This window comes from Hemitrygon akajei, chromosome 8 (genome assembly GCF_048418815.1).
Source record: "Hemitrygon akajei chromosome 8, sHemAka1.3, whole genome shotgun sequence".
NCBI classification, from domain to species: Eukaryota; Metazoa; Chordata; class Chondrichthyes; order Myliobatiformes; family Dasyatidae; genus Hemitrygon; species Hemitrygon akajei.
The window spans coordinates 12743425-12769545 of record NC_133131.1 but is presented as its reverse complement, the minus strand read 5'-3'; the positions used below and the strand labels follow the sequence as shown (position 1 = coordinate 12769545).

The following is a 26121-nucleotide window of genomic DNA, read 5'->3' as shown; positions in this document are numbered from 1 at the left end:
TGTATTACCATATTTTACCTTGCAGCCAATCAAAGTAGAACAAAGAAATACAACAGAACCGATGGAAGTCTGCACTGCTCGTGCTGGAAACATGGCAGCACTTATGGGCTGCGCTGAACACAGTCCTGGGGCTGACACAAATCAATGCATTCCACTGCATGGGTTGATGCATCGATGCATGTTTGACAAATAAAGCTATTCTCTTGAAATCATTATCCTGACCAGTCTCTAGGTGAAGGAGTTGTCCCTCCGGCTCCTATTAAATCTGGTTTCGGCACTCTCACCTTAAAGCGGTGCTTTCCGGTTGTTGATTCATGAATCTTAGGGGAAAAGACTCTGAGCCTTCAGCCTGTCTGTGTCCCTCATGCCTTCATCCACCTCTGTAATGCCACTCCGCATTCTCCTGCACTTCAATGAATAAGCTCCATTGAGCATGCTGAAGTTAGTATGTGGTACGGGGGGATTATAGATCAGGCATGATCAAATGGTGGAGCAAGTTGATGGGCCAAATGGCTTCATTCCACTCCTAAGTCTAATGTCCTTCTGGTCTTAGTGGTCTCTCACTCTAATTCTAATGTGCTGCATTGCACATGTCAAGAGGAAGCAGTTTGCCCAGGAATGGATAGCATTCCCTCTCCTCCCTCCAGCATTGCTTGGTGCAGTGCACCTCGCACCCCAGTTAAGGATCATTGAAGGGATAGGTACCTCTAGCCTGGAGCCCACAGGGGCTGTGTCTCCCTGCTCCCCCCGGTCCATCACAGGCAAAGCCCTCCCTACCGTTGAGCACCATCAAGGACCTCCACCATTCAGGCCAGGCTCTCTTCTCTCTGCCGCCAACGGGCGGGAGGCACAGGAACCTTGGATCCCACACCACCAAGTTCAGGAACAGTTCAACCATCCGGCAGGATAACTCTGCTCTGAACTGATTCTGCAGCCTCACTTTCAAAGATGCTCTACAAGTCATATTCTCCGTGGTATTCTTTTATTTGCACAGTCTGTCTTGCACGTTGGAGTTGTTCAGTCTTTGACTAACTAGAACATAGAACACACAGGCCCTTTGACCCACATGTTGTACCGACCTTGTGCTGGCCCTCCCTTCCAGCTTAGCCCACCATTTCTCTTTCATCCATTTGACCATGTAAGAGTCTCTTAAATGTCCCTGATGTGCCTCTACCACCACCTCTAACAGGGCTTTCTAGGCACCCATCACTCTCTGTATAAAACATACTTTCCTCCAAACACATTGAAGCTACGCTCCCTGGTGTTAGCCATTTCCTCCCTAGGAAAAAGACCCTGGCTGTCCACTCCATCCATTCCTCCTATGTACAGTCTTTTTTCCATAAAATTCTGTTCAAGCAGGCGTTTTCAACCTTTGTTGGACGCTTTACAGCACAGGTGACCGGGTTCAATTCCCACCGCTGCCTGTAAGGAGTGGGTACATTCTCCCCGTGACCGCGTACGTTTCCTCCCGGTGCTTCGCTTTCCTCCCAAGATATGGCGGTTGGTCGGTTTATTGGTCACTGTAAATTGTCCGGTGATTAGGCTAGGATTAAATCGCGGGGTTACAGGGCTGTTTCTCAATAACAGCTATTTCGTGCTCTTTCTCAATAAATACATTAATTCCGCGGACCGCGGACCTCCAGTTGGGAACCCTGTTTACTGTAAATGCCTGTCAGAAAACGAAACTCATGGTAAAATATAAATCTACTTTAAAGTTTGCGCTTTGAACTTTTATGAGGGATTTATTAATTAACTTCATTTCTTTCGCAAGTTGGAACGTCACTTATTGCCCCGAAGCGCCCACGGATGCAGTCGCACTTGGGTCAGAAGGGCATCAGACAGGAGATATGCTGCACTGAATGATATCAGTGAATTGGTCAGCCCTGTGACAAATTGCGGGTTTCGTTGTCATCGCTACTGAGGTTAGGTGTTCCCATTCTACCGTCAATAAGCTCCTTGAATTTTAAACCTCCAGCTGCCCAGTGTGGGATTTGAAGTCTCGGCCTGGAAATAGCGCTAGGAATGGGGTTACTGTCACTGGTCAAAGGTGGGGTGACGGCAGGGGGTTGGGAATGGGGAAGTCCCAGACTGGTCCCAAACACTTGTCTAATGTCCCAATAGGTATGACACCCAACGCACGGGCTTCCTGTCACGGTGCGTTCACATGACACCAAACCTTATTCAAGATTGAAGATTGTTTAATGTAATTTCTAGTACACAAGTGTAAAGAAGAACGAAATAATTGTTATTTTGGATCCGATGCAGCACAAGAAGACGCAATAAGATAAATAACACAATAATAAAAGTACAATAAATATAAATACATAGGATTTTATATACTTGAGATTGGTTGTACACCCAAAGAGTGACGCTAGATACAGCAGAGACGGGACCTAGGGGTGAAAGGATAAAATAGTAGTGGCTGGCGTATTGTGGCCAAACATTTATCGACGGAGGTAGGAGAGAGTCGTATTGAATTTCTGTCTGGGTAAACTCCCCTGCCCCCTCCTTCTGAACAGCCCCAGGGACGCGGAAAAAGTCGATGTTCCGGCGTTCGGAAGTTTTGCAAGTTTAGGAACTTGCTTGTCGAGGTAACGTCACGGCGCTTTGAGCCAATCCACATTGAAGAAAACTTCACTTCAGGACAAGTTTACCGCGATGTTGCAATTGGCGTGCTTCTGGTTTATCAGCGCGTTGAAATCGATGGGATTTTCCTACGTTACAGTAATTTGCATTTGTTACAAAATGGGCGGCACGTAATGACCCACAGCAGGTGTATATAAACCAGGACCATTCAGCAGTGGCAGTCAGCTCTTTGGAAACAACTCGGCGAAGAGGAGTTTCAAACTTCACCGAGTGAAAAGGCTGTGTATAGTTGTTCCCTCTGTCTTTCAGAGTTCGTTCAGTAAGTTTCTGCAGTTTTGCCGGAGGAGCCGTTCTAGCGGAAAGGAAGCCAAGATGATGTGCCCATGGCAATTTCTAATGAAGCCCAAGTACAAGGGGAAGTACGAGACCGGTGTCGCGACGGATCTTAACAATAACGATGAAAAAAGGTCAGAGACAACTCGAACGAACCGCGCGTTTGGGGGAGGTGGGATGGAGCGGTCGATTTCTCTCGGAAAGTGCGCGATGGTTCCCGGATCCCGTCAACTCTATAACCAAATCCCAATGCAAGCAGCGCCTTATCCTCGAAACCGGCAAGGTTTTGTTTAGATTATGTTCGTTAGTTCATGTTAAATTATCGGAGACCGCTACGCAATTTGGAAAATTCAGATGACTGGACATCGAAATGCAACTTTGCGGTAACAACGAACGATTAACAGTCCCTCGGACGAAATTATCCCGGGATTTAAATGGCTTTGCCGCGCACCTCTGTGAGGAAATATAGTGAAGGTGAACATGTCTTGTTTGAAATTGTTCAATATTTGAACGAGTTTGCAAGGGGTTATTTTTGTTAGAAACGGTAGTGTCCAGTGTGAAGGGACAACCGATACTGTTCTAACGATTTGCAACTGATTTCTTTTCGCAGTCTCAGCAACGGGTTCATCCATGAACTGAAGGATAAGTCTCCCCCTGAGGTAAGTGACAGACCGATTCTCACAGAAATTTCGTTAACGCAAACACCGTTTGCCACAATTCCATCAAGTTTCTTAACGAAATCGGCTTGGGATCTTCGACTCTTTCCCATCCTAAATCGCTGGATTGGGAACTGCCGCAAAATGAGGGTGGGGGAGATTATTGAACGAAAGATTGAAAAGGTGGTCCGGTCCCCTACTTTAAAGTTGGATATTTGTTTGTGTTTTTTTTTAAACTCCAAAGCGAAAAACTTTTTTTGATTCGTTTACCTGTAGAAGTAATTTCAGTTAATGAATTTAGAATGGATGCAGGTTTACCTAAAAGACGAAGAGCGTGCCCAGAAAGGAAATTAAACTGAAAATATGTTCTCCAATTGTCAACAGCCACATGACATCAGAGAGACCAAAGCGACAGGGCGCTGCCCTTATGCACCCAAGTTTGTGAGATTGTACAACATGGAAAACGGGGCGATGCTGCAGGATACTCTGCACCAGAAAGCTGTAAAGGTAAAGATTCGGATTTCCGTCGCCAGGGTGAACTGTAGATGCTGGAAATCCAGAGCAACACGCATAAACTCCTGGAGGAAGTCAGCAGGTCGGAGCATTTAACGGGAAAGAATAAACTGTCGCCGCTTCGGACTGAGTCCAGATGAAGGGCTCCAAGCGACGACTCTTCATTCCTCTCCATAGAAGCTGCCTGACCTGCTGAGTTCCTCCAGCGTTTTGTAGAGGTTGTTGTGCAACTTCACTTTCGCTCCGTCCACCTGAAGGCGCCTCCCAAACCCGGGGACCCGGCTTCGACTCTAACCTCGGGCGTCGCCTTGCTTCTTGTTGTTTAGACACCCGTAAACCTTACCGCCCCCCCCCCGACACGCCTACGCGGAAAGCCACTCCGCAGCCCCGGGGAAGGGTTGGGAACCCCCTCCCCAACTGTTGGCTCAAGGTCCGATCAAACAGGCTTCTGCCATTCAAGGAACGGGGAGGAAGGTCGAGGGAAAGGGAGCGAGGGGTGCAGAGCATGTGGGATGGTGGTGGAACCTGGGGGCGGGGGCGGGCAGTGTCAGAATGTGGGAAACAAGTCAAAGATGAGTTTATTGTCCTATAGATAGGAGCAACGAAAAACTTACTCACGGGTACATTGCGTTTGATAAGCAGTATTCTCAAGAAACGTACACGCTAAACATCACAAGAGATGTTTCAGATGCTGGACACCTCGAGCAACACGCGTAAAATGGAGGGTCTCGGCCCGAAACTTCAACAGCTCATGTTCCCTTCCCCCGTAGAAGCTGCTTGAACTGCTGAGTTCCTCCAGCATTTTCCGCGTGTTGCATAAAATTAACATAGAATTTATAACAAAGTTAGGGCGAAAAGAAAGAGAGTGAGAGCTTATTGGATGGGTTGAAACTCATCCCGAGGGTGGTAAACATCTGAACCGTGATCAGACCTGTAAAAATGAGATTAAGGCGGGATTGGGGTAAATAGGTGCATGATGGCACGGAGTCGATGGGCCGAAGGGCTCGGTACCATACTGTCGCTGAACCTTCTCTTTCACCGCCTGGGAGGTTCTATTCCCACGGGATAAAAAGCAGGGACACATTTCTGGTGGCCGTATCAGTTGATTGGATAGTCAGGCGAGTCAACTAAAGTAATGCGGCTAATTCGCCTCTGTGTCCTGTTTAGAATATGCCGTGTCAATCCAACGCATGCAGAGGGTCTCTCATGACCCCGAAAGCAATGACTCGAGGACCTCGGGATAAACCTGTCTCTCCTGAGGAGCTCCTGCCGCAGGCTTTGGAGTTCGTGAACCAGTACTATCAATCCTTCAAAAGGTAAGGGCGACGGCACTGCGAGAATGGCTGCTGATCTCCCCTCCTCCCCTTCGCGCATTTTTATCAGCCGCAATTTACGCGAGTCAGGGAGATGTGGGGAAAACATATCACTTCACAGAAGATGGGGCAAAGCGCAGTTTGGGACTGCTCTCCAAAGTGGCTGCGGGTCCAGCAGCGAGTGGCGGTGCCGTTACTGCCCGCGTACACAGTGGAAAGTTCTCGCCAATCACTTCATCGTGTTCGGGGTTCAAAGGGAGAGGCGTGGGATTTTTAAGGCGTCGTTAAGATTTTATAGTAGAGCCACCGAGCGAGGTAGCGCGGAAACAGGCCGTTCGGCCCAGCTGGTCCCTGCCGACCAACTTGCCTAACAGAGCCAGTCCCATTTCCCTGCGTTTGGCCCATCTCCCAATCTTTCCTGTTGGTGTACCTGTCCACACAACCCCCTGCCTAGCGGGCCGGGCAGAGTTACCTCTTAAGATGCCTTTTTAAAGGTTCTAATTGTCCCCACCTCTACCACTTCCTCTAGCAGCTCGTTTCACAAGCACACACCGCCCTCTGCCTGGAAGAAGTTAGCCCCTTTAAATCTTCCCCCATTCACTTTGAAACTAAGCCCTCTAGTTTCGGACTCTCCTAACATGGGGAAAAGGACTGTCGCCTTCCGCATTATTTTCATGTCAATGCTAGAGGATTTCATTGTGGAGTGGTAAACATCTGGTAGCCGGGTCCTGAAGGAATGGGACAGACACAGAAAACTTCTGTGTCTTCCCAAAGAGCCGTGATCGGCAGGGCAATGGACCCGACAAAAAGATAGGTCGGAGAAACTCGGTGGGTCAGGCAGCATGGGGCGGTGGGGGGAGCAACAGACTGCTTAGTATTACCGGTTAATATTATCGAGCTAGTATTATTTCGCGTGCTGTGTTTTGCACCTTGGTCCGGAGGAACGTTGTTTTGCTTAATTTGTACACGTGTGTACGGTTGAATGACAATAAAATTAAACTTGAATTGTTAACATTTTGGGTTGAAACCCTGCCTTGGTGGGTTTGCACCGGCTAGCACTTTTCCAGCGAGCATAGACCAAATGAGACCCTACTGTCTGCAAAGTGCCACCGGTTATAGCTACGTGGAGTTATTTTTGAATGAACTGTCGCAGCGATATCGAGTTTCCGAATTAATCATAGTGATCTCGCCCCTCCCTCCCCGCCCAGCCCCAAAACCGACGAGCATCTGGCTCGCATCGAGCAGGTGACACAAAGCATCACTGACACGGGCACGTACGATCTGACCATGGACGAGCTGGTGTTCGCCTGCAAGCAAGCTTGGCGCAACGCCCCTCGGTGCATCGGCCGCATCCAGTGGAACAACCTCCAGGTAGGAGCCCTCCCCCCACCTGGCACACGCGCCAGGAGGCTTTTGTGATGGTTCCAGCTTCCCAGTCAAACTAACGAGCAACGTTTCTGTCTCTCTGCAGGTATTTGACGCCCGCAACTGCACCACCGCGAAGGAGATGTTCGAGCACATGTGTCGGCACTACAAGTACGCGACCAACGACGGCAACCTGAGGTACGGCCGGGCGAGCGTCACTGGACGGGTACCTTGGCACACAGCTCTCTCGCCTGTTCTCTTAAATGCGCCACATAAGTTCAAAACTGCCTTTGATAAAGGAATGGTGTCGAATATTCTGTCCCATTTCTTGAGATTTCAATAAAAGGCCTTAGTGTTCTTCTGTGCTGCATTAAGACTGCTAAACATTCAGATAATTTATCCATTGCTTATTTATAAAGTGAAGTCCTTACAGGAGCCTGAAGACACACACTCAGTGTTTCAGGAACAGCTTCTTTCCCTCTGCCATCAGATTTCCGAGCGGTCCATGAACAGTCTCGTTATTTCCGCATTTTTTTTTTGCGCAACTTCGCTACTTGTTTATCTTGTGTGTATATATCTTATTGGAACTTAATTGCTGCTGCCACAAAACAAATTTCACCTGACATGTGTCAGTGATAATAATCTGATTCGGATTCATTCTCTGAAGAAATCTGGGAGAAGTGGTTCTTGCCCTGGGTTAATACGCCCACTGGATATCTTTGAGCAAATACATTTCCCTCCTTTTTTTTGTGATTGAAACAAGATTTATCAATGCATCAAAAAGAACTTTCAAAACAGTGTACCATTCTAAACAAGCAATTCTGACGCTAATACAAAATCATTGAACCTATGTTGCAGGCACAAGCACTAATGAATTGTAGTCGCTGAGGTTTTATGTCCGACAGTTTCCCTGCCCCACCTCCCTCCGCACTCACCTGTGAGCTTATAGAAGTATTATGAGGGGTATAGATAGCCTAGGTCGTGAGAGAATATTTCCCAAGCTGAAAATCTCAAATGCTTTTCTTCCCCCGGGCAGTTAATCTGATCAACCATTCTGGTTCTCTGTTAGTCAGAACCACCATCCTTATCTATTACCTCATCCATTGCATTCTACTGTAAACACTTAAAGTACTTTTTATAACGCTGATAATTACGTTGTAAAAACATACTGGGATTTATGACCTTTAACCTCCAAGTATATTTTTATCTAATTGGTATAATTGTTAAGTTTTTTTGTTGCATGTTCCACCAACACCACTGCCAATTCCTAATGCGTGTGAGTGTTTATGGTGAATAAAGTCGATCCTTATTCATGCGATCGTTTTAACCCATAGATCGACCATCACCGTCTTCCCTCAGAGGAGCGACGGAAAGCACGACTTCAGGATATGGAACAGCCAGTTAATCAAATACGCCGGGTATCAGATGCCCGATGGCAGCATCATTGGTGATCCAGCTGGAATTACTTTCACAGAGGTAAAGCACGATGCTGGGTCAGTCACTGGTACCCTCACCTTGCTGCACTGAAAGACTGAGGATTAGGAGAGCAGGTCCCATGAGTCAGACCCCTGGGAACCTAAAGCCATTTCAGACCATCGTTCTCAGCACCTAGAAGACCAACCACCTCTACTTCGTAAAAAAAATATTTAAGAGATCCAAACCAATCATTCTTCTTGATAACTATTTGTAGAAGAGCTACATGTTGAAAATATGAAGGTTCAGGGATAATTCCAGCAAGTCCTTGGTGTGTTGATATCTCTTTTCTATGTTAACCTGTGGCCTTATGGTCTTAACTTTACCCCATGCCCCTTCGTACCCAGGCCATTTAATTGTCTTCCGGTATCGACCTCACACTTTTGATCAGACATCCGGAGGAAAGAATGATCTCTACCCAGGTTGATTAATAATGCAACTTTGATCCGGCTCTGTAGCCGTTGCACTTGGTCCTGCATTGTTATACAATGAGGCATAAGTTGAAGGTGATTGGAGGAAAGTATAGGGGGAATGTCAGAGGTAGGGTTCTGTGTAGAGTGGTAAATGCATGTAACTCACTGCCAGTAGTGCAGTTAGGGGCATATGCATGAAGGACATTTAAGAAACTCCTAGATAAGCACACGATTGATAGAAAAATGGAGGGCTGTTTAGGAGGGAAGGGTTAGATTGATCTTAGAGTAAGTTAAAAGGTTGACACAACAACATTGACTGAAGAGCCTGTATGTATTGTTCTATCTTGTTCTGTTGTTTTATCTCGTTCTACCTCAAAACACTGTAATAATCTGATCTGCATGAACAGTATGCAAGCCAAGCTTTTCACCATACCTTGGTACATGTGACAATATACCTAGTCCAATACCAATACATCCTGAGGTTCTCTGCCAGGTGTTACATCATCTTATGAGTTTCATTCTGAAGAAATTTCTCTGCTTCCACCCTAGGTGTGCATAAAACTGGGCTGGAAACCTCGCTACGGCCGCTTTGATGTGCTTCCATTGGTCATGCAAGCCAATGGTCAAGATCCCGAAATCTTTGAAATTCCACCAGAACTGATTCTCGAAGTGGAGCTCGAGCATCCGACGTAAGTTTCCTGTAGTCTGCAGAACTCGTGTAGAATGGTCTCAAATTTCATACTGCCCACATAAACGCTAGAACTCAAAATGCTGGAGGCTCAGCGGGTCAGGCAGCATCTATGGAGGGGAATGAACAGTTGACATTTCAGGCTGAAACCCTTCGTCTGGACTGGAAAGAAAGGGGGAAGAAGCCAGGATAAGAAGGTGCGGAGAGGAGGGGAAGGAGTACAAACTAGCAGGTGATAGGTCAAAGAGGTGAGTGGGAAGGTAGGTGGGCGATTATATAGAAGCCTTTAGTTAGCACAACAGGCAGGCATCATTCTGGAGAGACTCCCGGTAAAGGCTCACAAACTGATAGTACATCACGTTTTATACCCTTAAGATCAATGGTAAGAGTAGGTGATCCAATGCAGGTTCATAGCTACAATGACATCATTTACTTCAATACTTTGGGTTGACAATGCTTCCTTTGAATGACATATCCACATCCTCTGATTGTTCAGATACCTTTGCTGGGACACTTTCCTAAACTTACACAATAGTGCAGATTCCTTAAAGGAATCTGTTCAAAGTAAATTCATTATCAAAGTACATGTATGTCACCAAGAGAATCATTATATTGTGGGCAATGCTAGTAAATACCAGTAACAGAGTAGAATTAGTGGGGGGGGGGGGGTAACGAAGTGAGAATCAGGGAGAAGTGGGCTCTATAATGAAAACTAGAAAAGGGGGTAGTGCAAGAAATCACCAGAAGAATCAATATTCATGCCATCAGGTTGGAGTCTGCCCAGATGGAATATGAGGAGTTTTTCCTCTAGCCTGATAGTGGTCATGGACCCACATGTCAGAATGGGAAGTAGAATTAAAATGGATGGCCACCAGGAAATCACATCTGTTGTGGTGGACAAAACAGAGGTGCTCAATGAAGCACCTTCACTGAAATTTACTTGTGCATCTGCAGACAGGCCAGAGATTTGCTTCACGTACAAAAATATGGTTTCTGTAACTGACTGAACTTGATCTTCTCCTTTGCTTGCAGATATGAGTGGTTTGAGGACCTGAACCTCAAATGGTATGCTCTTCCTGCCGTGGCCAACATGATGCTTGAAGTTGGAGGACTGGAGTTTCCCGGATGCCCTTTCAATGGCTGGTACATGAGTTCTGAGATTGGTGTTCGTGACCTCTGTGACGTTCAGCGCTACAACGTGTTGGAGGTACGATTATTTAGATTTGCTCAGAACGAAGCTGCCTGATTTTCTGACTAAGATAGGGCCTCATCTGATAATGGTTTTGTGGGATGAAGAAATGTGGCGTTAACCAATTGGGGAACAGTAGATTCCCCAATGGTCTCTTTAAAACCAACATAAATACTTAAATACTAGCATGTAGAGTACTGTGCAAAAATCTTGCCCTTTCCAGAAGGGAGCTTTTGAAAAAGGTAGATTGCAAGGTGGGTAATGTCCTCAACTGGTTTTCTTTCTGCCCAGTTCATTGTCCTGGACATACATAAGCCCTGCAGTGATAGCAGACTGTAGCCAGTCAAGTTACAATATGCATCAATGGATTTATCTTTCTCAGTGCCGACATGGAATGTGTCTGTTTTTAATCTGGTTGAAACTAATTTTAATTACTTTGCATTGCAGGAGGTGGGGAAGAAAATGGGATTGGAGACAAATAAGTTGTCATCTTTGTGGAAGGACAAGGCTGTGGTGGAGATTAACGTCGCTGTGCTCCACAGTTTCCAGGTGAGGGAATTAATGATGTTCACTATCAAATCTTTTCACAGGAAGTCTACATATTACATTTATTTTTTTTAAAAACTGTAATTCAATCATGGCTGATTTATTTTCTCTCCCAACCCCATTTTCCTGCCTTCTTCCCATAATCTTTACCACCTTTACAAATCAAGAACCTATTAACCTCTACTTTAGATATATATGCCCAATGACTTGACCTTCACAGATCCGCTATCCTCTAGCTAAAGTTTGTTCCTTGGTTATTCTCCACACACCACATGTCTCCAGGGCTTTAGAACTTTAACCTCATAATGTTCTGCTTTCAGAAAAAGAATGTCACCATCATGGACCACCACACTGCCTCCCAGTCCTTCATGAAACATTTGGAGAACGAGTTTCGGCTAAGAGGAGGTTGCCCTGGAGACTGGGTCTGGCTGGTGCCACCAATATCCGGAAGCATCACGCAGGTGTTCCATCAGGAGATCCTGAATTACATCCTCAGTCCTTTCTTCTATTATCAGGTAATTGACAACCGAAAGACCATTACTCCTACCAGTATGTACACTGGGTATGAAAAGTGGAACCAAGGCGATCATGCCCTTGACTTAGCGTAGTGCTGGTGTCACTTGGGATACTATATGACTAGCCCCACTACCTCAGAGTACAAGAAGCCATAATTTCATAGTCTGTTAACTCCAGGCTATTCTGAAATTGAAAGATCATTTTTGTCAGCATCAAAGCAACATGTCTTATGAGGAAAGGCTGAATGAACAAGGGCTTTTCTCTTTGGAGCAGAGGAGGATGGGAGATAACTTGGTAGAGATTATGATTATGAGAGGCATGATAGAGTGGACAGTCAGGGTCTTTCTCTATCAGGGTGGCAATGGCCAATACTAGACAGTGTCCACTCAAGGTGAGTGGAGGAAAGTTTAAGGGAAATATCAGAAGTTTTACACAGAAAATAGTAGGTGACTAGAACATACTGCCTGGGTAGTGGTTGAGGCTGATACCATAGGGACATTAAGAGATTCTTAGTGCAGAGATGTAAGAAAAATTGGAGGGTTGTGTCTGTGAATGGTTCGATTGATTGTGGGTTATGTGTACATAGGTTAACATCATTGGCCACAGGGTCCATACTGTGCCATGGCCCATAAAAGTTCTCACCTACCATTGTCCTGTATTCACAGATCGATGCTTGGAAAACACACGAATGGAAAGATGAGAGACTGAAACCAAAGAAGAATGAGATCAAATTGAAAAATTTAGCAACGTAAGCTTGTCAAAACATCCATTCTTTATACAGGGGTTCCCAACCTTTCCCATGCCATGGAGCCTTACCATTAACTGGACAGGCTGGGAACCCCTGCTTTATACAATGCATTATGTTTTGGTTTGTTCATTGTCTATGTAGAGTTTGTGTGTCATCGCCCCAGAGGTGTTCAGTTCAAATCTTGCCGTGTGGTACTTCACACACCTTTTACTGTGGCCTCAAGGCTTGTCACCTTGCGTCCTTCACGCTTCAGATGTTTCCTTCTGCAGTGTCGAGGCTTTGAGAACCCAGTGAGCCATAAGGCTTCTCGTTTTCTTTGTGAATTCTATTCTCTTAATCCTTGAAGCTTTAAGGTGGCGGGACAGTGGGCGTGGGAGTGGCCAGCAAGTGTGTGGGAACAAGGAGAAACGGTCATTTTCCCAGAAATACCTTCAGCGAGGATATTTGTTAATGCTGTTGCTCTCTCTTTAGGGCGGCACTATTCACTTCCATTCTGATGAAGAAGACCATGGCCAAGAGAACAAAAGCAACGATTCTATACGCCACTGAGACGGGAAAATCTGAAACCTTTGCCAAACAGCTGTCCACGTTGTTCAACGGTGCTTTCAATGCCAAGGTAAGTAAAATGAAATGCCACCATATATTTTTATTTTAGCGGCGGGGGGGGGGGCTTATATACCTAAGGAAGCAGTTACATAACAAAGTCACTGTTGTAATGTGACGGGAGCAACAAGAATGTATCCCAGGGAAACACTGACCCCTCACTTAAATCAGCACCAATGTATAAAGTAACCTTGGGGCAATTGGCTTTGCATCACATGACCTGCTCCTAACCCACCTGAAACTGACAAAGTCTGTGAAAATGACTGAAAAGTAATGGAAAACTCATCCTGGAGGCAGAGTATGGGAGGGTAGCGGTTAAAGTACAGCGCCAGCGACTCGGGTTCAACTCTGCTGCAAGTTGCATGCTTTCCCCATTACCACATGGATTTCCTCCCATGTTCTGGAGATGCATGGGTCAATAAGTTCATTGGTCACATGGGTGTAATTGTGCAGCACAGGCTCATAGCGCTGGAAGGGCCCGTTACCGTACTGTATCTCTAAATTTAAAAAGAAATTGGGAAGGGCTGTGTTGTATTCTACTTGTTGAATGCTGGAGGAACTCAGCAGGTCTGGCAGCGTCTATGGAGAGGAATAAAGAGTCGATATTTCAAACTGAGACCCTTCATCAGCACCTGGCAACATATTCCAGCTAAAGCTGTGATGCCGCTGTTTTAGTCACCTGCTTTCAGGTGTGTTCAAGGGTGCTGACTCAACCTTGATGTGGCACAGAACAAGATGTTTGAATTTAGAATGAACCTCTGCATCCATCATGACCTTAATGGATGTTCTATTGTGATTGGTTTCCACCTTCAGGTTGTCTGCATGGATGACTATGATATGAATGATCTAAGCAAAGAGTCTCTGGTCTTGGTGGTCACCAGCACCTTTGGAAATGGAGACTCGCCTGGAAATGGAGAGGTAAGCACTGTGTTTTTGGAAGAGCTTCTGACTGATCAAATCCCCTCACCAGGGCTCAGTAAGTGGTGCCAAGTCCACTCCTCCCATCTGGGCTCAGGCTAGATAATAAAATCAACATCAGTAAATCAAAATCAATAGCCCAGGTCACAAAGATCTCTGCCGATGGTAGTGCGATTGATGACAGATTGTGCAGTGGAAGCAGAGAACTTACAGTACTGTGCAAAAGTCTTGGGCATATATATATATAGCGAGGGTGCCTGTGAGTTTTGCATAGAACTGTACTTGTCAGCATGGAGCGAAGAGCGGGCTTGTAAATCTGGCGGGAGCAAAGCACGTTGGGAATGGCGAGGGTGGAGCGCCACGGGAGCTGTGCGGGACAGGTGGCAGAGAAGGAGTACTGGGGTGGGAGGCACACCCAGCCCCGAGACATCAGGGAAGCTCATTTGATTTCAAACAATTGGTCTATTGCTCATTATAACAATACAGTGCAAAGGGCTGAGGTGCCCTAGCTATATGTGAAGAGTTGATATTCCAAGTTGAGACCTTTCATCAGAACCCCTCGACATATTCCAGCTAAAGCTGGGATGTGCACTTGTGCACAGTATTGTGGAACATAGAACAATACAGTACAGGCCCTTCAGCCCACAATGTGGTGCCAACCTTTGAAACTACTCAAAGATCGATCGAACCCTTCCCTCCTACATCACACTCCATTTTTCTATCACCAAGCAAATCTAGCTTAGGAAGAACCTTGTGTCTTTGAAGTGCTTCACCATGAGGTGAAATGGAACTGAGCAGAAGATGGTCCCTGGGATTGGATGGAGGGTCAGAGGTGGAAACGCTGGCGGGGTAGGGGAGGTGGTGGGTGGTTTCTTAGGAGTCCAAAGAACACAGAGGAGAGAAGGGCAGGAAAGATCGGTAAATCCAACACTACAGAGTAGGAAGAACCTTTGAAAATGAATTCCGTCTTAGATTAGAATTGAAACTCTTGAGAACATGATGTAAATTCTTTTTAAATAAAAATAAATTATTTTCTCACGATGAAACATCTATTATTTTTATTAAACAATGTAATGCTCTGCCTACAGGTATTTAAGAAAGCCTTGTTCACCAAGAAGATGATGAAAGCATACAAATTCAGGTAAACTTCACACCATTTGGCTTGATAAGCTCTGCAATCTCTCATTTTCATATTCCCTTACAACAGGGAAGGGGCCTGTTCCATCCATCCAGTCTGTGCTAGCTCTCGGGGAGTCCCATTCCCCCATTTACCTCCCTGTAACACATTCACTCTGAGATGCCCATGAGCACAGTCTGAATTCCCTCTCACTCATTTTAATGAGGAGAAATTTACAGATCTTTGGGATGTGGGGAGGACACCTACACAGTCACGGGGAAAATGTACAAATTCTCTGTACAATTCCGGAGATCTGGACTGAATCCCAGTCCCTCGAGGTGCGGGGCAGCAGCACTACCTGATGCATCACTATACCCTTTGCCACCTGAATCAACCAAATCTAGTTAGGGGCAGTCTTGTTATTCACATAAGGTCATTGCTCCCCCAGCTGACTTCACTACATGAGCCTCCAGTACCAAAACAGGATGTCCCCTGTACTTATCTCAGTCAGTCTCCTATTCTGCATGCTGAACATTTCCATTAAGCCGTAATTCAAAACTCTTTCGCAACATCTCTGCCTTAATACTTGAAAGACTCATTAACAGCAAAATCGGTTTCAGAATCAGGTTTAATGTCACTGCATCCAGTGTGAAATTTATTCTTTGGCAGCAACGGTACACATAGTACATTAAAAATCTATAAAATATTATATATCGAGATACGCAGTGTATATATAAAATTAAATAAGTCATTCAAAAAGAGAGCTAAATACTAAAGTAGTGTTCTTGGGTTCATTGTCCATTCAGAAGTCTGAAGGCAGAGGGGAAGAATTTGTTCTTAAAACGTTAAGTGTGTGTCTTCAGGCTCCTGTACCTCCTCCCTGATGGTAGCAATGATAAGAGGGCATGTCCTGGGTGATGCATTGAGGCATTTCCTTTTGAAGGTCCTGGGGAGGCTAGTGCCCATGATGGAGCTGGTAGTTGCCCCTCCACACCAGGCAGTGATCAGTGGGCAAAATATTGAACAGAAGTGGGCTGCTTGGGTCAGGAAATGAGCATTAAGAGAACTAAAGCTTATAAAGGGACATTTCACGTTGAAGGCAGGAAGTGACCCTTCAAAGCTAATGGTGGATCTGTTTCTCCCCCCTCAGGTACTCCATCTTTGGCCTGGGTTCTCGCATGTACCCACAGTTCTGTGCTTTCGCCCACACACTCGATAAGAAGCTGGAACAACTTGGGGCCAGCCGCTTGTCGCCCACAGGAGAAGGAGACGAACTTGGCGGCCAGGAGGAGTCCTTTGTCGATTGGGCCATCAGCACATTCAAGGTAAATTACAGGTGCATGGAATCGAGTGTGGGGGTCGGGGGTGGAGAGGGCAGGTAGGAACAGTGGGAGGAAGCCAGTTGGAGTCATTGCATTTAATGGAGTTTTAAAACTAGTTTCAAGTGCCCTGGATGGCCTGATGGGATTTGGATGTAGAAACCCACACGAACTTCTGGAAGAGTAAAGCATGGGGAGAAATATTCCAGCTGTACACCTAAAATTCTGGAGGAATTCAATAGGTCAGGTGGTATTTATGAGAGGAATAAAGAGACAGTGTTTCAGGCTGAGACCCTTTATCAAGAGGTCAGTTCTGTTTGACCTGCTCTTCCAGCATTTTGTGTGTGGTGCTTATTTTCAGCATCTGCTGTTCCACCTGGGTAGCCTCCAACCTGATGGTATGACTATCAATTTCTCCTTCTGGTAATTTTCTTTCCTTCTCCCTCCCCCTCCCCCCCCACCCCCCTGGCCTCTTACCTCTTCTCAATTGGATCTCCTCCTCTTTCCCTTTCCCCTATGCTCCACTCTCCTCTCAGATTCCTTCTTCTCCAGCCCTTGAACTTTTTCACCCACCTGGCTTCACCTCCTTCTCCTCCCTGCTCCACCCCCCCCCCCAAACACCTTTTTATTCTGGCACCTTCCCCTTCTTTCCCAGTCCTGAAGAAGGTTCTCGGCCCGAAACATCGACTGTTCATTCATTTCCCTGGACGCTGCCTGACCTGCTGAGGTCCTCCAGCATTTTGTGTGTGCAGTGCTTTGGACTTCCAACATCTGCAGAATATTGTTTATGATCTACAGAACCTCTTGTGTTTGACGTGCGAACATGATGTTTGTGGGGTTCAAGGCCTCATTCAGGGTGTTGCACCCTTCCCTTTGTTGCCTTGAGGAGATCAGTTTAACCCTGGACTGGTCTAATGGACACGCTTAGCAGAACCACCCTGTGACTGAGTGATCTAACGTTCACTTGTACTTGGACTCTCACAGCAAATGTACTTCTGTTCCCCTCAGACTCCTGACCAAAGTTATATAAGGAAAAAAAAAACACACTGTCTAGGAAAACGATTACCACCCCTTCTTTCCTATTAAACAGATGGCCTGCAAAGTCTTCAATGTGCGGGGTAAGGTGGAGCTTGGACAGTTCAAGATGGCCGCTAAGAGCAGCGTGTGGGACCCCAGCCGCTACCGATTCATAATGGAATCCAGCTCACTGGATCTGTGTTCAGGTATTCAGCCGCACACAGCTTCTGACAGCCACCTTTTGGCGCCGCATTGCTTTTGGTATTTCCATTATAGGCTGTGATTAATCGCTTTCTTTTTAAAATTTCCTCAGTTATCTCCAAAATGCAAGGGAAGAAAATTCTGCCGATGAAGTTAAAATCAAGGAAGAACCTCCAGAGCTCAGAATCCAGGTATGCCACACCCACTGTAAAGAAAGACCAACCTCTTTCTTTCCAATGACTCTTTGAGTGCTTACCTGGCTCTCTCTCTCTCTCTGTTCCCAGCCGTTCTACCATCCTGGTTGAGCTGACGTGCGAGGATCCCAATAACCTGCAGTATCTGCCCGGGGAGCACGTTGGAGTTTTCCCTCGCAATGAGGAGGCCCTCGTCAGCAACCTGATCAAGAGGCTGAAGGAGATCCCAACTCCACATCAGTGTGTCCAAGTGGAGGTCAATAATGGCAGCAGTGCCAAGGGTAAGTGGAGTGTCTAGGGAACATTGCCAGTTCCCTTCAACGGGTATAATTAAGTCTTCACCTTTTCAGTTCAAGAGGACTGGAATATTAATGCAAAGATGAGGCTTCAGAAGGCATTGGTCAGACCATATTTGGAGTATTGAGTAGTTTTGGGAACCGCATTGAAGAAAAGATCTTCTGGTTTTGGAGAGGGCCCAGAGAAGATTCACGAGAATGATCCAAGGAATGAAAGGGTTAATAGATTTGATGGCTCTGGGCCTGTACTCACTGGAGTTTAGAAGAATGAGGGAGGATCTCATTGAAAACTATTGGATATTGAAAGGCCTAGATAGAGTGGACATGCAGAGGATGTTCCGATACTGGGAGAGTCTAGCTCCAGAGGGCACAGCTTCAGAATAAAGGGACATTGAGCAGGAATTTAATTAGCCAAAGGGTGGTTAATCTGTGGAATTCATCACTGCAGATGGCTGGGGAGACCGAGTCATTGGGTATATTTAAAGCGGAGTTTGATAGTTATTTAACTGCTAAGTGCATCGAGGTTATGGGGAATGGGGTTGAGAGGGAAAATATATCAGTCATGATTGAATGGCAGAGCACACTCGATGGGCTGAATGGCCTAACGCTTCTTCTTTGGCTTATGGTCTAACCTAGGTTTCTACATGCAGTTACCACTGAGTACAATTTTCCACCTTCCCCTACCATGAGTGAAATCTGGGTTCCCTGTGAGCAAATCTCATCCGATTGGGCTCAAAGTACTGAGCGTTTTTGAAGAGATAGACCCTCAAGTACACCTACCCAGCTCGGTGGGATTCCCACGAATTTCCTTGCTCAGTTATCACAATTTTCCTGCCATTCAGGGGGATGATAGCTTCCATCTTGGGGACTTCAGACTGATTGACCTGGTGTCCTTTGCTCTGTGCAGACTGGAAAAATGATGAAAGGATCCCAGCATGCACTCTCGAAGAGGCATTCACGTACTTCTTGGACATCACCACTCCACCTTCTCAACACCTCCTAAAGAAGTTTGCCCAGCTGGCGAAAGAGGAATCGGAGAAGAACCGAATACTGGAACTGAGTCAGGTGAGCACAGGGTCCGGCTCTGCCAGGGTCGCGTCTGCCCACAAAGCCAGGGATACCCAGGGAGATGGTGGTTATTCTTCACCCTGGCTCTCCGGGTATACGTTACCCTTGAGGAGTGGTGGCTGCTGTGTTGTTGGGAAACATGGCACGAGCTGCAGCAAGTCCCAGAGACACCAATGACATGGCCAAGTATGTCTGCGGGAGAGCCACTTCTCTGAAGGGCATCAACGAACCAGTTGAGGCTTTTACCATCCAAAAGTTTGACCGTGGGGTGGGGGGGGGGGCTATCAAAATTAATCCCAGCCCATTTAATGGGGATAAATTGACAAAATTGGATGCAATAGAAGCATCGTTCCTGTCTGCCCCTACACTGAACTGGGAGGCAATAATGATCGGGATCCAATCAGATTCTATAATGGTTAAAACTGACCCCTTTTGTTCCCAAATTACCAGTGTTGTCGAATTCTGCTCCTCAGTTTGCAGCGGTGAGCTCCTAAATTATATTTAGAAAAGAATTCTAAATGCCCATTGTGGATGTGCATACCCCCAACCTCTCTGAGAGGTTCCGACTTCCACTGGTTACAATCAGTGAGTTTGCCACAACGGTCACCAACATCTGTGTCCCTCGCACCAAAGGACAGGCCGCCGGCTGAAAGTGTGACAGCGTTTGGAGGGCGTGATTAGTTGCCTCCCCTCCCTACCCTAGACATCTACTCGGCCAGGTCAGCTGACATATCAACAAACCGAGACAATTTATTGAACATAACAATATTCTGGTTCTTTAGTTAAAGATTCAACAAGTACCAGGCTGTATTCTAAACTATTTCCTATCTAATTCTGGTTTGCTGTTTCTTTGCAGAATTCCCAGGAGTATGACAAATGGAGATCCTTCTACAACCCCAACATCCTAGAATTCCTGGAGGAATTTCAGTCCATCCATTGCCCTGCCATGTTCCTCTTCACTCAGTTAATGCTGCTGAAGCCCAGATACTACTCCATCAGTTCTTCATTAGATATGAACCCAGGAGAAGTCCACCTGACTGTTGCGGTTGTGAACTACAAGACTAGAGGTAAGGAGTATTGCATGATGTTTAGTTGATCGATAAAATGTAGGGCTGGCTTACGCAGGATAAACCTTAAACATTAGAATTAACGACTCTTTAGAACTTGGATTCCAGCTGTCTAGCACTTAACATGTACCGGGGCATTTTATTGGTTCAGTGGATGAGTACAATTATAGAATATATCTCTATACACGACAATTGTAGAGTATATTGTGGGCACGCGAATGAAACAGGTCTTTCAAACAATATCAGTAACTTAACCCTTAGAATGTGAAGAGAGTCTCGATGACCAGCAGGCCCACCTTTACACTAATTCTATTTTATTCTCCCTCAACGTTCCCAGCAATTTACCTCAGGTTCTCCCATCCACTAGGGGGCAATATACAGTCATCAATTAACGTCCCAACCCTTTCACTTAAATGGGGAGAACAAACCATGTAAGAGTCCCTGCATTGTGAAGATGTCAAGGGATTTCTTTCCCACTTGAGTTATGACCCACATTACTGAGAAGGGAACATGGGAACTGCACTTGGCTGACGCTTTTCTTCATGTATTTAGATGGACAGGGCCCTATGCATCATGGTGTCTGCAGTACCTGGCTCAACGCTGTAGGAAAAGATGATGTGATCCCTTGTTACGTGCGAAGGTAGGCTATTTTCAATTCATTCTTTGAAACAACGTCTTTCAAGCTCAGAAATGAACGTAAAGCAACAAAGAGGCCAAAAGTGAATAACTGATTCCATGTTACAATTCCAGCACTGCGGGATTCCATCTTCCAAAGAACCAATCGAAGCCCTGTATACTGGTGGGCCCAGGAACGGGAATCGCTCCATTCAGAAGCTTCTGGCAGCAACGGCAGCATGACTTTGAGAAAAGAGGTGCGTTCTGGGACATTAGTCTGACACAAAATACAGGAACTCCCTATGTTACAGATGTCCTGATTTACAAAATCCAAACTTTATGCAAATTCTCCCATGCCTTTTTAGAATTGGAATTGGTGTTGGTTTATTATTGTCAGAGATACAATGAGAAGCTTGTCATGCAGATTGTTCATACAGATCAGATCATTGCACGATGCATTGAGCTAGAACAAGGTGAAACAACTTCAGAGCAGCATGAAGTGCAACGGCTACTAAGAAACCAGAAACAGGTTTATTATCACTGACGTATGTCATGAAACTTGTAGTTTTGTGGCAGCATAAAAAGCTACTACAAGTTAGAATAAAATAAGTAAGTGCAAAAGTGAGGTAGTGTTCGTGGAGCAGGTAAATCATAAGGTCCGAGATCAAAATGAGGTAGATTGTGAGGTCAAGAGTCCAACTTAAAACATTTTGAAACTAGTGATGTTTCATGGGTTTCACTAATGACTGTTCTGGTATGTATTCGATTAGTTCAATTATGGAGATTATTCAATTAAAATGAACGAGTATAGTAAGCACATGTAGCACAATGTGATGTGGACAGGTATAGGAAACAGATGTTTCGGACTTGTGCCGAAATCATCTTCTAGACAGTTCTCTGAAAGGGGACCCCTGAGTAACACAGGGACTGCCTGTACCAACGTCTAACTCCACCTCCTGTGCACATTTACCAATGGCAATAGCAAGGCTCACTGCAATGGTCTCTGTCTTGCTTGGGCAGGTAATGAGGATTTCTTGTCATGATAACCCCTGTTTTTTTTATATTCAAAATGGGAAGAGGAACTGCATAAACATTCGAGGGAGGAAGTTCTTAAATAGGAAGGAGAAGGGGAAAGACTGATAACTCCTGTAGATGCCAACAAAGGTGGAGACAGCTCCAGTACTGTTCCAATTCCCACTCTCTTGTACTTGTCCCATGAGTCTATCGGTGCCTCATGAACTGCAGTCTTGGACTGAGCTGTTCAGAGTTTAGGCCAGTCCAAGCCCCCTCTCACTGCTCACCAGTCACCCACCCAGCTTCCCCAGTCTTTCTGGGCCAGCTTGACGTCATCATGCAAAAGACAAGGTTGGATTCCCACACACACACACACACACACACACACACACACACACACACACACACACACACACACACACACACACACACACACACACACACACACAATGCTGGAGGAACTCAGCAGGTCAGGCAGCAGCTGTGGAGAGGAATGAAGAGTTGATGTTTTGGACCGAGATCTTTGTATTCAGTTTGAATGTTTTGTTTTATTTAGGAATCAAAGGTGGATCCATGACTTTGGTGTTTGGATGCAGAGAGTCACAAAAGGATCACATTTATAAAGAGGAAACGCTGGCGCTTAAGGCCAAAGGCATCTTGGAAGGTGTTTACACAGCTTTCTCCAGGGAGCCGGGTATGAAAAAGGTAAGTTAACCCTCTGAATTGACAACGATGGTGCGTTATGCTTTTCCAGCCTAGTGTTTCCTGGCTGTCCTGTCACCCTCTTGTAGCACTGAGGCATGTATACTCCATTCCCCAAGGACAACCTGTCAATCAGCCACCAGCATAGGTGATTGACAGGTGTCATTCTTAAGAATGAAGAAGAGAGAATTTTCAACACTATTATCCAGTACTCCTCTGTAGAAATCGGGTTACTCACCCACTCCCAGGGAGCCTGGCTGCCCATTTAAACAACTTCAAAGTACCTCGTGACATGCTGAAAGCTGCTACCCGGGGGATGGTAGGCCCAGGTCTGAGATCCATAGAAAGCACTACCAACACTAAATCAATATCTCTGTTGGAGCGCATTATTGCTCTGGAGACTGGGTGAGAACATGGTGCTGAGGGTGACCCTGGGCCCCCATGTGTGGCCCCTGGTTTTTGGATGGGTGGGAGCTATGAAGCTGCAAAGTTTTGTTGTTACTGCATTCCAAAGCAAAGTCAGTGTTATCCTCATTTCTGCATCCACTTCTGTCCAATCAGACTTACGTGCAAGATATCCTTCGGGAAAAGCTGGCAGCTGAAGTCTACAAGGTGCTGCACAAAGAGAAAGGCCATATCTACATCTGCGGCGAGATCAAGATGGCGCAGGATGTCACTGACACCCTGAAGGCCATCATTGCCCAGCAGGGAAACATGAACTTCGAGGACGCCGATGAATTCCTCACAGAGTTGAAGGTAGGTCTGATGTGTCAGATTTATCACCTGTACTGTGAAATGCATCATCTGCATTAATAGCCAACACTTTAAAATACACCCAATGATTTGGCCTCCACAGCTGCCTGTGACAATGAACGCCACAGATTCACCATTCTCTAGCTAAAAAATTTCCTCATCTGTGTGAAGAGATGCCCTCTTACTCCACGGCTGCTGAAATACAAAACACCATTAGAAACATCCTCTGCACATCCATTCTATCTAGGCCTTTCAACATTTGATTGGCTTCAATGAAATCACCTCTCTTTCTTCTAAACTCCAGCGAGTAGAGGCCCAGAGCCATCAACCGCCCCTCAACCCCTTTCATTCCAAGGATCATTCTCATGAAAATCTCCTCTGGCCCAAAGCTGCTCACAATACTCCAAGTGCGGTCTGATTAACTCCTCATAAAGCCTCAGCACAGGCTTTCTTTTGTTACTGAACTTCAGTGAATCTGTAACAAAAGTAAATATTTCCCCCAGAGGCCAATAGAAAATGGCTGTCAGCACTCCTCCACTTTAAGATGTGATTTGAGGCATGCACACGAGGTCCCCAGGAATACAATTGCACCTAATTTCACAACTTCTCCGTATTGCTGTAAATAGTTATCCTGTATTGTGATTGGTGTTTTAACGCAATATTTCTTTAACTTCTCAGAACCAGAAGCGTTATCACGAAGACATCTTTGGGGCAACGTTTCAGAAATGATGATACAACGGCACAACTGATGTCAGAGACAAGTCTCTCATAGACATTATCGTTGAGGGAAAGGACTCAAGGACAGAGGAGGTTCTTTGTGCTGCTTTTTTGTATCCCAGATGTCTGCTTGCTACTCTACGGACCAAAGTGAACCTCGTTTCCATTGCAATACATAGCATTCAACTTCACACCCGCATCTACAAGCCTAAGTGGAAATCAAAAAAGATTCAAAACAGTACTTTGCACTTAAATATGAAACTTGTTGCGATAGTCTTTAATAACTGTACAGTTAAATGAGGCAAAGGTTGCAATGAATATTTTGCCATGCACTTTATTAAAACCCCTATGCAATTTCATTCTATATTGGATGCAAGTAGCAGCTGGCTGCTGTGTGTAATAATTAATATGTAACAGTAAATTATGAATTTTAATAAAGCATTTTGAATTGTATTTGAGATTGTGGGTGTTTTATCTGTTTGCACAAGGGATTCTGCAGTTGCTGGAAATCCAGGGCAACACGCACGAAATGCTGGAGGAACTCAGCAGGTCAGGAAGCGTCTTTGCGGGGATCCGATCGGAACCTGATGAAGGGCCGCGACCCAGAACGTCGACTGTTAATTCCCCTCTTGCAGATGCTGCTGACCTGCTGAGATCCTCCAGCATTTTGTGGGCTGCACCCTGCTTAGTTTAGTGTCTCTGACAGCTCTTCAAATGCTTCTGTAGCCACTAAGGTCAAACTAAACAGTCCTTCTCGTCGTGTGGACAGGTTTCATTAAGAACTACGGCCCCCCACCCCCCTCCGAATTCTTCTAAGCTGCAGTGAGAACAGGCCCAGAGCCATCAGAGTGGATGTGGAGAGGACGTTCCTTATAGAGGGGGAGTCTGGGACCAGAGGGCATAGCCTCAGAATAGAAGGATGGCAATTTAGAACAGGGATGAGGAGGATTTCCTTTAGCCAGAGTGTGCTGAATCAATGGAATTCATTGCCATGGACGAGGCCAAGTCACGGAGTACATTTAAAGTGGAGGTTGATTCTAGATCAGTGAGGGTGACAAAGATTACGAGAAGGCGGCACAACGGGGTTGAGAAGGATAATAAATCAGCCATGATGAAATGGTGGAGCAGACTTGCTGGGAAGAATGACTTAGTTCTACTCCAGTCTTAGGGTCTGACTAAGATTGTAAACTGGACCAGAACCTCCCAAACTAACTTGAGAAGATAATAAGTCCAGGGCATGACATCCATTGATAGACACACCAAAGGAACGAGCTTGGCACAGAATGGTAATCTGGTGGAGAAATAGAAAAACCGTCAATGACGAGGTGGATCCTGGTCCTCGCCCCTGCCCACGCAGTCTGAGGCACAGAGGAGTCAAGAGTGAAGAACTAAGGAGATGCCCTCCTCCTTCAAAGGGGCTTTCCTTCCTCCATCAATACTGCCCTCACCCGCATCTCTTCCACTACATGCAATTCTGCTCTCAACCCTCCTCCCCGTCACCCCACCAGAGACAGGGTTCCTCTTGCCCTCACCGGCACCGCGTCCAGCCCGTAATTCTCCATAACGTCTGCCATTTCCAACGGGATCCCACAATCAAGCACATCTTCCCCTGCCCCTCCCCCACTTCCTGCTTTCCGCAGAGATCGAGCGGTTGTTCCCTATGTGACTCCTTTGTCCATTCATCCCTCCCCCCACAGATCTCCCTCCTGGCGCTTATCCTTGGAAGTGCTACACCTCCTCCCTCACTAACATTCAGGGCCTCAAACAGTCCTTCCAGGTGAGGCGCCATTTCACTATGAGTCTGTTGGGGCAATCTACTGTATCCAGTGCTCCCTCCTGTGTATCGCTGAGACCCAACTTTATTGGGCAATTGCTTCACTGAGCACCGCCCACCAGAAAAAGCAGATTTTCCAGTGGCCGCCCATTTTAATTCTACTTCCCATTCCCATTCCGACATGTCAGTCCATGGCCTCCTCTACTGCCACGATGAGGCCACCCTCAGGGGGGAGGAGCAACACCTTGTATTCCGTCTGGGTAGCCTCCAACCCGATGGCATGAACGTCAATTTCACAAACTTCTGGTAATGCCCCCACCTTCACCATTCCCCATTCCCATTCTCACCTTATCTTATAAAGTTAGAGGCACAGATATGGAACAAGATGTGTATAAATACATAAATAC

The 26121-nt window shown here is 46.0% G+C and overlaps 1 protein-coding gene across 1 annotated transcript; it reads left to right on the top strand.

Annotated features, from left to right (window-relative positions):
• Window positions 1-2798: 2798 nt before the first annotated feature.
• LOC140731645 (nitric oxide synthase, inducible-like) lies at window positions 2799-24393 on the top strand. The gene is made up of 26 exons (XM_073053267.1): window positions 2799-3053; window positions 3530-3578; window positions 3960-4082; window positions 5256-5404; window positions 6610-6772; window positions 6873-6964; window positions 8101-8242; window positions 9202-9341; window positions 10373-10547; window positions 10977-11078; window positions 11396-11590; window positions 12257-12339; window positions 12811-12955; window positions 13756-13860; window positions 14949-15001; window positions 16128-16302; window positions 17387-17519; window positions 17627-17705; window positions 17799-17989; window positions 18912-19069; window positions 19929-20139; window positions 20692-20779; window positions 20890-21011; window positions 22325-22473; window positions 23032-23226; window positions 23902-24393. Exons 1-26 carry the CDS (start codon window positions 2959-2961, stop codon window positions 23950-23952), a joined length of 3363 nt encoding a protein of 1120 aa, XP_072909368.1. The 5' UTR covers window positions 2799-2958; the 3' UTR covers window positions 23953-24393.
• Window positions 24394-26121: the final 1728 nt, after the last annotated feature.